Genomic DNA, 14,271 nt, shown 5'->3' on the forward strand with positions numbered 1-14,271 from the left:
TTTAATTCCTCGCTAAATGCCCCTTTTCAGACTCTGGCCTTGCACTACTGCTTTCTGTTTTCCTTCCTCAGACAGGTCAGAAGACTGCTTTCCATGAATCAGTAAAAATCAGAGGAAAAATGTTATGACCCTAGCATAGTTAAATACAAACCACTCATCCCCCAAGTTCACTCATCAGGGCTGAATCCCGCCTGAGGCCTGAAGATGCAAATAGAGACCTGGGGGATGGAAGAAAGGGCAGCGGGAGGGAGAGAAAGGGGAAAAGACAAAGTAGGCAAATAAAAACAATGGCTAGGTTTTAAATGTACAGCGTACCAGGAAAGACTAAAATTCATTTTATTTTAGCTACACAAAATGAATAAAGGTAGAAAACACCATAGTTTTATTTTATTCTAAGGTTGTAGAAAAACACTAAATGCACGAAAAAAGAAAAATGGACTAATATGCTTCTACTTGTGGCATGGCACACACTTAAAAAAAAATTGCTAAACTCAAAAGTAAGTTAACTACCTAGATTCCTACGAATGACAGGTTCAAATCCCAGCAAAAAGTTAACAAATGACGTATTTGAATACTCATTACCACAGAATTCGATGTGTATTTTGGACTAGACTCTCCACAGGCAATCAAAGAACACACCTCGGCTACCAGCTGCAGTACAGCTTCTGTGTTTTTCGGAACTTGTTCTAATGTCCTTGGCGGCTGATCACATCCCCTCTCTCCCTGTCCTTGAAAATACTGCATGCTTTACCTCAGTGAGTTCTAAACTCTGTCCTAGGTGCAGCAGAGGCAAAACAGTGGGCAAAGGGCTCAGCTGCCATGCAGAAGCAGAAGGAAAGACTGGAGACACGGATGATGAATATTCCCTGATACAATTCCAAGATTCCCACCTCCACCCTCAAAGCTAGTCAGCTTTAAGCTCCAGTCCTTGAAAGGAAGCTCAGCATGATGGTCTCAACCCACTTCATTTTCGTGTCCTCAAAACTGCTGCCCACAATTTCTAAGAAAAGTCAAAAGTGCGTCCTCCCCATACGCTCCAACACAATAGCCTCTCTCAAGGAGAAATGGCTCAGTGAAGAACTCCAATTTTCCTGGAAGGCAAAATCCTCAGTCCCTATCTGTCTCATTCTAAGAAGGCAGTGGTCAGGTCATGGGTGTCACAGATACAGTTACTTCAAATACAGATTTTGGTAGTGATAGTACCTGGTAACCCACAAAGATAAGGGCTTCCCCTTCTTTTATGCGTGATACATTGTGTGCTTGGGTAATGTTACCTTGGGTTTAAAAAAATAATAGTTAAATATTTTTAAAGCCGTAGTTCTTTTTCCTTCTTTGGACATTTTATGACCTCATCCATTCATCACCTCACAAACATTTTTAAAAACACCTAGACCATGAAAGTTAAAGAAACAAGACCTACCATAGCATGCTAAGGTATGGTCAGAAAACCCAAGCCCATTCAAAATGACAACTTTTTCTATTACTATTTAACTGAACTTACATATATGACTCTTTGTTTTACAAGGGAAAGGCTTTTCACACACTGGATGTCTCCTTACAAACGACTATACTCCTAGGCCAGTTCTTTTTGCAGTTCTCTTAGAAGCTGCCCTTGGTATCCTTACGTGCACTCTGAAACTTTGGTATCACCTTCATTATGATGTGCTTTGTGCACATTCTCGGACGCTGCAATGCCCATACTAAGGCAACACATCACAGAAGTTGGCAGCAATGCTATCAGCAAGAATTTGGCTTCAGAATCAGAAGTGATTCATCATACATTCTAGCAGCAGAAAAACAACACACTGCTATTTTAATTCCTTGGTGCTTTCAAGAATCAAAAAACAGTAAAATAATTAAAGCCAAAACAACAAAAATCATACCTGCTGTAAGGTTTGTAAAAACATTATTCACTTTTAAGAGTTTTCAACAAAACCACTCAGGAACCAACAGGCTACTTACCTTATTTCATAATACTTATTACAATGACAAATCAAGTTTTAACTTTATACAATTTCAGGAGAAAACAGGTACTCCAAACTTCTGCAAAGTACAATACTGAAATTCTAAATGTAGAAAAACAAATTTCTCATTTGCTTTAGCAAATAAAATCCCTCCTAGTGTTTCAAAAGTAATACACTTCTTTCTTCTCTCTCCATTTTTTAGAGTACTCTGAAGTCTAAGTGAATGAGCGTGCTACTGTCTCTATCACGACCAAGCAGAGAAACCTGATACTGTGGGTGATTTATTCAGAACACCCCCCTTCTTTTTTAGAAGCGCTTATATAATTATAATTTAATACCATAATAAATACTACTGGTCTAATCTAATAATGGAACTCGCTTACGTCCTAATGCTCTATTTAATGAGCATAAAAGATATCTCCATCCCGGGTCATTCTCACTTCCTGAGAACACAGTACGTTGACAGTCACTAGGGTTATCACCTAGTGTTTCTGTAGAACTATCCAGATAAATCTAAGGTTTACTGCAAACTTAAAATTAAAAAAAAAAAGCTACTGTCTTGTTGCGACCAAGTACTCAGGGGCAGACGGGAAGACTGATCCAGAACTCCATCCAGTGCTCTCTTTCAGGGACGCCTACCTTTTCAAACACTTCTGTCTCCCTTCGTTTCCGTTTTCGGGGTCTCCTGTTCACTCGGACCCATTTCGCGACCTGCAATTCAAAAACCACAGGGCATTTTAAACACAGGACGACGGCTCCTGAGGGCCGCCCCCACCAGGGCCGCCGCCCCCCCACCCCACCCCGGCAAGAGAAACAAACAACCGACGGCCTCGCGACGCAGCCTCCCTCGGCTTCACCTGGGGGAGCCCCAGGCACCTCTGGGACTCGCGGGGCCGCCTCAGCGCAGGGGGCCCTCGGGTCTGCGGCGAGCCCAGGCCGTGACCTTCGCCCCGGCCGCTCCCTCAGTCACGGGCCCGGCTTGCCGCCCCCGCGCCGGTGAGCGCCGGAGCCCCCGAACCAGGGCCATCTTACCCACCGCCGTCGCGCGTCGCCGCCGACCGGGCTCTCCGAGCCAGGGACGCAAGCGGGACCCGCCGCCCGGGCAGGGAGAGGAGCGCGGCGACCGCGCCGCTCGCACTCACCTCCGCGCTCACTTGCCGCGCGAGCCCGCACTCCGCCCCGGCCCGGCGCTCCCTCTGCAGCGGCTGCGGGGGAAGGGGACAGAGTCAAGTTTATCCCGGGAGCCGCCCCGGCCTCCCTCCCCCGCGCCCCACCGACTGGGCGCGCGGACCCCGTACCTCGCCCGCGGTAGGTGACGGTGGGAGCCGAGCGCCCCGCCGTCCCCGCGGCAAGCGGCGGGCGCTCGAGGCCCGCAACACCTAAGGCGCAGCGCGGGCGGCAGGCGGCGCGGGGCGCGGGCGGCGGCGCGGGCGGCGGCGCGGGCGGCGGGCGGGCGCTGGGCGGGGGCGGGGCCTGCCTTAAAGGTATAGGCGGCCGCACCGCCCTCCCCGCAGGTCGCCTCCGCCCCCGCCCCCGCCGGCGCGCCGGCTATTTTATTGTTCTCTCCGCAAACAGCTGGCCTCTCCTCCCTGCGTCCTGCGCGCGCCCTCCCACGCGGGGACCGGTCCCCGGGGTGCGCGCTTACCTTTCCAGCCCCCAGCCCTGCGGGACCCCGCGAACCCGCGAAAGCGCTTCTTGGCCGCGGTGGGAGCAGATGTGCTGCCCGCCGACAGGCGAAGGGGCGTAGCGGGAGGAGCGCCCTCAGCCCCGCAGCCAGCCTGAACTCGCTCTTCGGGTCAGAAACCTGAGCGTCCAGATGGCCTTCGCGGAGGGAAAGGAACTTTCCTAATGGAGTTTTCTCTGGGAACGGATTAGACGCCATTAAGTTGGTCTTTTCCAGTGGCCCCTCGGGACTCCAGGGCGGTGGCAGGTGACCTCCTGGGGGAGAAGCCTGGAGCGCGTGAACGGCGAGCCCCGAGCTCCGCCCGCGCGCCGCGGGAGCTAACGCGCTCCGGGTGGGCGCCCACCGCGCCGCGCTCGCCCGGCCTGTAGACCCCTCAGAGCGACTAGTTCAATTTAAGAAGGGGACAGTCTTCATAAACAGGGGTAGAGTTTCCACTCAGCTTATAAAAGTGTGCGATACCCTCAGTTGTTTCCGCCGACCCCCGAAAGGCTTTCTTTCCATCCTCATCAGAAGGTGGCTGAACCAGCCTGGAGGGTGAGTGCTTGGGGAGAAAAATCGGATCGCACTCGCGTTTGCTGATCTTGACCATTCCTTTAACTTGATCGCCTTTCTTTAAAGAAAATCTGTCTTGCTCTCTCTTTATTGCTACTCCATCCTTTTTTCAAGATCAAAAGCTTTAGATCAAAGCCAAGATCAAACTCACTACTTTAAATAGAAGCAACTTTGCCATGGAGTATTTTACACAAAGGGGAGCTTCTTAATGGAGACATCAGAGTGGAAAACTTTATTTTATCCCTTCATCCCCTTCATCCCGTATTCATAACTGGACTACTTAAAATTACATGGATGGTGCACTTCTATTTCCTAAAACAAACAACAGGTCTGCTCAAATGGGAGACTCCTGACTTAGTCTTTGTGTTTCCGAGAATTAAAAAAAAAAAAAAACTAAAACAACAACAAAACACCTGTGGAGAATTAAATCGACATAACCATTATTTGCTAAGTGCTATGAAATGCATGCTCATTTGCTAAAGATTTTTCAGTGTTATCGAATCTTTTTATATATAATATACAACTATCACATACAATTTTTGTACTGTAAAAGAAATGCATAAAACCAGGCTTGCCAGTCTCAAATGCACATACATATAGGCAGGTAAAAATTACAAATGATGAAGTGGATTATGTAATTGCAGACCTACTTAATTTTAAATGGAAATAAAACTTTGAACTATTTAAGCTTCCGTGCTGCTAAAGTTCCAGAATCAATAGAAATCTATCACTGACTGACATTTTCCTTTACCCACTGGAAATTTTTTCCCTGAGAATTCACCATCCCTAAGATCCCTTATACAAACAGTTCAATATTGATGTACAGTGCCATGCCTAAATGGACCTTTCTTAAGTGTCCTCTGTTGATTTAGCAACAATTTAAAAACATGTAGTCTTAGAAGACACAAAAATCAAAGTAAATTCCAACAACCCAGCAGCAGAAAGATAACTATTGCAAATTAAACCTTATACAGACTTCTATGCAAATCTGCTGTTACAGCTGGGTGGTTAGTACTTAAAAGATTTTTCACCTCATAATTTTCATCTGGTTGTGGTCTCAAATACACACACACCACACACACACACACACACACAACCACTCCTCATTCTAAAAATCCCTTCAAGCTAGTGGAAAGATCTTAGGAACTAAGACCTGGGAACACCATCTTGCTGCCATTGACAGTCTCCTTTCTTCCTAGCACCCAGTTGACAGAGAATCTAACAGTTTCTGGCACAAGCTGAGCAAGAAAACATCCTACTGTTACTCTGCTCTTCTAGGACTTTGAGTGGGTAGCAAAAGCTGTGGTCCATTCTAAGTGCCTATTAATTTATCTCCTTCTTTGTCCCCTTGCCCCCAAAGCCCACCCTCCTCAATCCATCCTCCACAAAGAAACCAGAATGATATTTACAAAGACAGTTCAAATGGTATCACTTTGCTTTACTGGGAATGCATTTCCTTCTCTTCTTTGCCTGGCTGGCTCCTACTTATTCTCTAGTTTTGGGCTTAAACAACACTTCTCCAGAAAGGTCTTTCCTCACTCCCTAGAGCAAATTATGTCATCCCACTGTTTTTTCTAATAGCATCCTATTTATTTCCTTGAAAGTAATTATCTTTTATAGATAATTAAAATTTTGTTTTTATCGAGACTTTATTTTTTAGAAAAATTTGTGCAGATAGCACAGAGTTCCCATATGCCAACAAACCCAGATTCCTTTATTATTAATATCTTGCATCAGTGTAGGGAATTTGTTACAGTGAATGAACCAATATTTGATACATTATTAAGTAAAGTCCATAGTTTACATTAGGGTTCACTCTTGTACAGTTCTATTATAACTATTTTTTTATTAATTTATTGAATGTTTATTTCCACAACTGTATTTTAAGGTCCAGGAAGAAAGAGATCCTGTCTCTTCTGTTCCTAATTTTTGTGCAGTCACTAAAAACACTGCCTGGCACATAGTAGCTGTTCAATAAATGTGTTAAGTAAGTGAATGGAAGGATAAAGGAATAAATGACTGAATGAATGGCATATGAAATTTCATGGGGGAGAAGCATCAGATGAAGACCTTTCTAATTAACTCCTGTTTGTTTACTTACTAAAATATCTTAATTTGCAAAGAGCACAGAATTGTGCATTTTTAAAAAGGAGACACCATGGGTCATCAGTTACATTGCCAGGGTACTTCTAAAATGACCTTTAAAAAAAAATTAAAAATAGAAACGGGAAATAAAAGTTCCTAATTCCTTCATATGTTAATCACTAAAATTGTATTCCAAAATGGTGGTAGGAACTGAATTTAATCTGGAATGAAATATTAACATATTTCATGACACTGCAAAAATATTAATTCTCTTTGATCATGTTCAATATAACCTCAACACACTTCTCCTTTTGTCCACCTAAACCTACCTTTCTTCATCAGCAGACCCCAGTGACGGTAGCGAGGAGAAACTTGAAGAAGGCTAGTTTTTAAAAATTTGAATTCTATAGCGGGGGATGAATACGCTAATAACTATCTTTGAAAATCTGGTGAAAACACTTTAAAGCTGTCTTTTAAAAACAGATGTTTTGTATTTGAATTATATCTTTAAAAATGGCTCATCTAGTAGAGATGCAAGTTTTGGGGAAAAAATTGTTTTAAGAAACTTTCTTGTCAAAGTAGTTTATAATAGCTGAAGACAATTTCAGAAGCTGAGGAAAATGCCATTGCTTTAAAATAAAAGCACTACTTAACCTAGTGGCTGGAGATTCCTTTTGGAGAGAAAACTTTTTTCTGTTTTCTTCTTTTTTTAGTCAAGAGGAAATGACTCCTTTCACTGGAAAGCGATAGCGATATGAATTTCATAGTGTTAATATGGATGTGTGCTTCTGCTTTGTGAGGAGGTACAGTCCAGAGGAATGAGAAGCAGCAGCACGCCTTCCTAGGCAACCAGAAGGCCAAAAGGGCAAATGAGGGGAACCCTTTAATTAGACCGAACAGCCTCAGACGGCAAATTACACTCCCTTGGGCACAGCAGAGAGAAAACTATCCACTATAAGAAGTCAAAAGACCTTTTAATACCAAACAAGGTAGGTCCAGAAGCTCTTGCTGGCTTCAGAAGGGCTCTATAGCCAACATATAGTCAAGATAAATTAAAAGGTAATAAGAGTCTACATATGTCTGGAAATAAAAATGAGGTTAGTTTAAGTTGCAAATAATAACAAGCAAGGATTAGGGGCAAAGTTAGCCAATGTTTATGTTTTTAAATTTTGCTCTATCATTTTAAAATGTAACATTCCTTTATGATATCTGTTTTTTGACTTTTTGACTTTAGAAAAATTATAATTTGCATTATTGCCCGTTTTGTCTCTGTGTGAGAATGAGTGTCTCATTTCTTCCTGAAGAAGATTTTGGCCCTGCTGAATGAACTTCTCAGTGGAAGCCCTTATAAAGCATAGTTTTCAAAAAAGGAAATCCATCCTACACTTGCGTTGCAGTGACCTGGCTAACAGAATCTCTTCCTCTGAGTAACGATAACCCTGAACTCACTGTTGCTCAAAGACTTTTCCAGAGGTCGCCTCAGGGAGCATGCTCAGTTCTTCCATTTCTTGATCCCCTGTGAAAATCTGATGAAGCATGAACTACCACCTATTGGCTCCCCAAAGAAAAATACACCAGGGTGCACAGCCCTCTACCATACCAGTTGCCAGGAGGGTCACAGAGTTTGCTGATCCCCAAACTCCTACCCAGGATAGTCTAAGATTTTCTTGGGTTAAGGCAGACCACCTCACAGCTGGTGTGGGATGCATCTTACTGGTGCTCTGTGAAATTCCTTTTATCGCATTATGTTCTGGGAAGAAGCCATCAACCTTTACTGAGATGCATTATAAAAAACAGCCTGTAAAATCCATCACAATGTTTACCGTAAGGGTGGTTTTAGAGGGTTGTTAATGACATTAAATAGTAATTTTCCTTGAGGACCCATAGGAAAAACTTCTCTGTAGTATCAACATCAGAACTTAGGCAACTGGTTTGTTTTACCTCACAAACACTGCAAATTGATCCCTTTTCCTTCTCCTAGAAAGCTCTGTGACCCTACTTTAAGCCAGGCATAGGAACTTCAGGGGGTACATATTGTACGCTAATGTATTTCCGGGCTCCATCTTATTTTCCTAACATTATTTTCATGTTCCTTCAGCTGTCTTATTTTAAATTTACCTTTATCATGCTATATTTTGCTTTCCAAGAGCTTTTTTGACTGTGTTTTGGATAAGGAGGATTATAAATAAATAAAATATTCTGGGTTCATTTTTTTCTTTCTTTAAAAGAATTTTCTTTTTCTTTTTTGGAGGGAGGAAGGGGGCCTGAAAAAAATTTTATGGTTCTACTATTTCGCTCCATTAACAACACTTAGAAGTGAGGTACGGAAGGTAAGGGCATATGATTATACCCTACTTATAAAATTTGAAGAAAAGAACTGTTAAAAAAACAAAGCCAAAAATAAATATAGTTCTACACAAACATCACAGAGGACTAATATAAAAATGTTAACCAACCAAATATTTTATCACTTTTGATATCAAAACCAGAGGAACATATAGATGGGTTATTCATTTAACAAACATACTGAGTTTGCCTACTGCAAAACAGAGCACTAGACTTTATGAACACAAAGATGAATACGATACCATCCCTGTCCTCAGGAGACTAGTATGACCAGGCGGTAAGGCGGCATGGTATAAAGAGCATGCAGACAGCCTGTCTGGGTTTGAATCCAGGCTCTGCCACATATTAGTTGTATGACCTCTTTAAACCTCTTTCTCACAGAGTTGTGAAGATCAAATGACACATGCAATGTGCTTATGAGAGGGGGCAGTTGTTACTCATCAAAGTCTAGACTACTGGAACTAAGAAGCAATACGATGTCACCAGAAGCTGGAGGAAAGTGACCTGAAGACAAAAAAAAGTGCTGAAGTACCGCATATATCAGAGACCGTGGAACCTCAGAACTGGTAGAATGAACCAGAGTGGCCAGATTTGTACAGGATTAAGTTTAAAAGCGCTTCCACACACAGACTGTTGTGTTTGTTTCTCACGCCATCCCATCTTCAGGATGAAGAGACTGAGTCTCAGGGAAGTGTAGTGCCTTTAGTATCTCATATTGCGTGGCCCTTAGACCTCCTGGCTGGAAATGTAGTATTCTTTCTACTCCAGCATGAGAGCTTAGGGAACAACTAGCCCAAACATCTCACTTTAAGATATTTGCTTACGATGTGGATCAGATCAACCATAGATTAAAACACAGCCCATCAAATATAATCCCATACCATAAAGGTCTATTGAAATAGACATTTTAGAAAACAGATATTAGTATATCCCTCTCAATACCCATATGACTGCAATTCCTCACAGGTGCTTAACATTCTTGGACACTATAATCTTAAAGAGTTTCACAGGTGAAATATGAAATTGTGTAGGGCTGGTTTTAGATCAGTGGTTGCCAATGCTTGACTGCTCATCAGAATCACCAGGAGGGTTTACAAATCCTAGTGCCCAGGAGGCACTCCAGACCACTTAGATTCACATCTGAAAGTGGGCCCCAGGCATCAGTCATTTTACAAGTTCCCCCGCCCCCACCAGGGATTCCAGTGAGCAGCCTCTGCTGAGAACCACTGGTTTGCATCATTTTAATGATGACGCACCTCTAACAGGTTACTATGAAGAAATTCCAGGTGTTTGGGAGACATCTAAATTTCAAGGTCAATGCCACAGAGGACAGCCACCTATTGTATTCTATTACAATAAGTCCTTTTGGGCAGACAGCAGACACAAAGCTGGACAGGATGGGCTGTCAGGCTGCCCCAGGGTAGCATTTCCTATAGCTTACTCTTAGGGATAAACTTCGGAGCAAGATTAGTTACGTGTGTGCACACAAGCACATACACACACATGTGCACGCGCACACACACACACGCAAAACACTCAAGAATTAAAAAGAAGTGGAAATGGAAGATCTCAACGCTACCCAGGAGGAAGGTAAGAATGGATGGATATTTGACTTTATTTAGAGTTTTTCCCAGGTTCCCAGTTACTGTGATTCTGGATCCTGACTGAAAAGAGCATAGATCCTTGTCTTCAGGGACCCTGATTTTAGTGCTGACCTGGAATTCCGTATACATGAGATGGTATTTCCTACTCATCCCCTGTGAACAATGTTCAAATTATGTTGATGGCTGCCACCCATTCCCTGGAAACAGCATTTTGCATGTGGAAGATTGCTGGCTAGGATTAGAGGACAGTGGGTACCAATGGAAAAGACCCTTTGCTGTGTGCAAAAGCTACTGTTTCACACAGGAAGCAACCCAGGTAGTTTGAGCCTTGGGCACCATGCTCTAACCAAATGGACTTCCTTGTTTAGAAAAGACACACTACATTGATGCTACAGGAAAACTACTCTGGCAAAATGCCTTATATGATTTTATTTATTTATTTATTTATTTATTTATTTATTTAGGCTGTGCCACGCAGCTTGCAGGATCTTAATGCCCCAACCAGGGATTGAACCCGGGCTCTGGCAGTGAAACTGCCAAATCCTAACCAGTGGACTGCCAGGGGATTCCCATGATATTAGCTTGAAAAGCAAACACTCACGTCTAGGTTCCTTTGGTTATTCCCGAAAATGGAATAGGTGTGGTATCTGTAAGTGTGTGCACATGGAGTGCCTGTGCTCCCTAGAGTCTATGGCCCTTGGCGTGGTTCTTTTCTTCATTTTCCCAACATTTCTATTTTTAAAAATCTTGGCACTCAGACTGTGTTGCCTATCATCTGGCCTCTCAAAGGAACCCAATGAAGTCACAATTTGCAAACAAGAGGAATGGGCCTCAATCATCCTACCTCTGTAAAGAAGTAGGATCACACACATACATATGTATACACACACAGAGTAAGAAGAGTAAAATTCATCACAATTTGGTGGGGGGTAGCTGTCCCAAAGGTAAATAATATATGAGAAAATGCTATTTTCCAGAATGTTTGTTCACCATTGAGATCCATATAAGAGATGTTCCAGAAAAACAATGGGAAGGGCCAGAATTAATTAGCTGCTAATCTCTTTACTTTTTGTAGGATGTTTCCTCCAGCGGTGGATTAAATCAGTGTTTAATGCTACACAGGCCCAGCTGTGTCCATATTAGGAAAGCCTGAGCTCACATTCCCCCCACTCCCCCACTCCCCCCCACCCCCGTGAAAAAAGGATCTGTCCTCCCTCCCTTTGCTCTGCTTCCACCCCCTGCATGTGTAGGTGGGAGAGTAGGAGCAGGGGAATGTGAACTTGATCCAGCGTTGATCAGCCAAGCAGCAAACTCTCATTGTTCTTTAGATACCAAACATAACTTCTTTCTAGTAGGGATAAACCCAGCCATCCTGCACACAACACAGCTTTTGTGCTCAGTAGTATGAGATGGAAAAGAACCACAAAGAACATTAGAGCTTTATTAGACTCATCATAAACATCTCCCAACGTGCAGAATTTAAGAATCCACCCAGATAATTTATATTCATGTGAACATTCGGTATGTTAGAATCTCTTAAATCTACCAATCTTCTGGTCATTTGATTGTTTTTATAATTATGGATTTCAATGTACAGTTTAAATACTATGGTTTGTTTTAGCTTTGCCTTCTATTTGAGCACTTTTTATTTCACTGCGTTGCTCTCAGGTTCAACGGCACTGGAAATCATGCTAATGTACAAGTAAATATGCTGTTGCTGTTTTTCAGTGGTGGCTTGTGAATGTGGCTTAAGTATCTCTGTACAAAGCCATGTGCGATGGGAAATACACAGTTGAGAACTTAGACCTAGGCACCCTCCATTCTTGCCATCTAGAAACTATGTGACCCTGGGCATGTCACACAACCCCTATGAAATGGAGATAATGCCATCTGCCTCGCAGAGCTGTGTTGAGGATGAAATGAGATGGCACATACAGTGAGAGGCATTAAGTAGACCAGTGAATGCTAATTTCCTTTCTCTTTCCCCTCAGAAACAAAAGCCAGTCTGGTATTTTGAACCTAAGTAACCTTTCAAAGATCTCAAAATAACCAAGATGTGACATGCTAATAAAAAGCCTCATCTGACCACCACACAGACACAATGCCACTGGACAGAACCTGCAGAGATATGACACGTCCAAGCCATTGCAAACCATTGCCTGTCCCTTCCCAAAGGGCTGGTGGACACAATGGAGCAAGTTTTCTTCCTCATACGCCTGATTATAAAGGAGATCATTCTGTTTCTGACCCCACCCCACTCAAAACAATAAACCCACTGTTGTTACAGGAAGACCATAAAATGAAATTTGATATTTCTACATTCTTCTCTGAAGATACCAGCATGAGCAGGTGCTAGATGCAAAAACATCTAAAAATCCTAATAGTAGCTACATGCATTTAAACGAATGTAACAATTAAGAACTTGGGCTTTTAAGTTAGACAGATTTGCTTTTCCTCATCTATAAAATGGGTATAATAGTGACGTCAATCTTAGAGAGCTGTGACTAGAAGAAGTATTTAGCAGTCGTGTAAAATGTACTGAGCGTACTCAATAAAATGCACCTACTCAATAAAATGAGAGCCCTTCTTTCATTTTGGATATTCTAACATGTAAAATAGTATACCCCAGTGTACTGGGGGGAGGGGAGAAGGATTAAACAAAAAATACAATTTGATAGGGAGTTACACAAACTATATATCTTGGATTTACCCACTTACAGTTTAATTCACCACAAGTATTTATGCCAAACCCAGGCAGACATCCCTCAATTACAAAATCAATGACGGTGACGAAGAAATACAATGTGAGGAGCAGAGAACCAGTGAGAACGCAGGAGAAGCCAACTCTGTAATAAATACAACCAAGAAGAGTCTTAAAGAGAATGTGTCTTTGGTTGGCCACACAGAATATGAAGTTTCAGCACACACGACTGAGGGGAAAAGGGGGAGAGCACAGAGGGAAAAGGAGATGGAGTCCTTGGAGCAAAGGCCGAAGGAGCCGCTGAACCTGGGGGGCAACTTCTCCCCAAGACAACAGGCCACAGGGTTGAAGGGGCTCTCTCCACTCTAGTCTCATTGTCACTTGTTGCCCTGGAGCCTCAGTCCCCTCTTCTGATATACTGACTCTGCCTACCTCCCATGCATTTTCATGCCAATAAAGTTGCTGAAATTAAGAACCGAATTGTGACTCTTTGGGGCATAAATAATGTCATATTGTAAGGTCATGGCTAATAACAACCAGGATGCCCTTAACGCTCTTAAGAAAAACCATCTGATCTACGATGCCCTCGATGTGGTTTGAAATTTCTCGTGGCCTACAAAGGAAAATATTTTTAGCATGTAGCATAGTTTGTAACAGACATATAAATGCACTGAAAATGTAATTTTAGGAAAACATCTGGGTTTGATCATTTCTTGTTATACCTCAACACCAGAATAGGTTCTACTTTCTCAATATAAGGAACACTGCAACATTCTGCTACAAACTATGCAGCAATCACTGTAGCCATTTCTCATAAATATTTCATTACTGGCTCTGTTTTTATTTTTAAAGTGGCAAATACTCTAATGATTTAACTATAAAAGCAGCATAAAAATGAGGTGCTCCTTCTGGAGCATTTGCCCCCAGTGTTTTCCCCTCCTGCAAAAAGCAACCCAGGGCTTCCCTGGTGGTGCAGTGGTTAAGAATCAGCCTGCCAGTGCAGGAGACACGGGTTCAAACCCTGGTCCAGGAAGATCCCACATGCCACGGAGCAACTAAACCCGTGTGCCACAACACTGAGCCTGCGCGCTAGAGCCCACAAGCCGCAACTACTGAGCCCACATGCCGCAACTACTGAAGCCCGCCCGCCTAGAGCCCGTGCTCCACAACAACAGAAGCCACCACAATAAGAAGCCTGCACACTGCAATAAAGAGTAGCCCCCACTCTCCGCAACTACAGAAAGCCCACGTGCAGCAACGAAGACCCAACGCAACCTAGAACTCACTGGACAATTTTTCCCAAGGTTATTTGGACAAGGTCATTTGGACAACAGA

The 14,271-nt window shown here is 43.1% G+C and overlaps 1 protein-coding gene across 1 annotated transcript in view; it reads right to left on the reverse strand.

Moving 5' to 3' along the window:
* Positions 1–14,271, reverse strand: part of AOPEP (aminopeptidase O (putative)) — a 365,989-nt gene that overhangs the window by 77,211 nt on the left and 274,507 nt on the right. The window contains exons 12-13 of the mRNA XM_057722559.1: positions 3,107–3,169; positions 2,604–2,675 (exon numbers count right to left, since the gene is read on the reverse strand). Coding sequence (XP_057578542.1) covers positions 2,604–2,675; positions 3,107–3,169 — 135 coding nt within the window. The remainder of the gene's footprint in view (positions 1–2,603; positions 2,676–3,106; positions 3,170–14,271) is intronic.

The sequence above is a fragment of the Hippopotamus amphibius genome, chromosome 2 (assembly GCF_030028045.1).
Source record: "Hippopotamus amphibius kiboko isolate mHipAmp2 chromosome 2, mHipAmp2.hap2, whole genome shotgun sequence".
Classification (NCBI taxonomy): Eukaryota; Metazoa; Chordata; class Mammalia; order Artiodactyla; family Hippopotamidae; genus Hippopotamus; species Hippopotamus amphibius.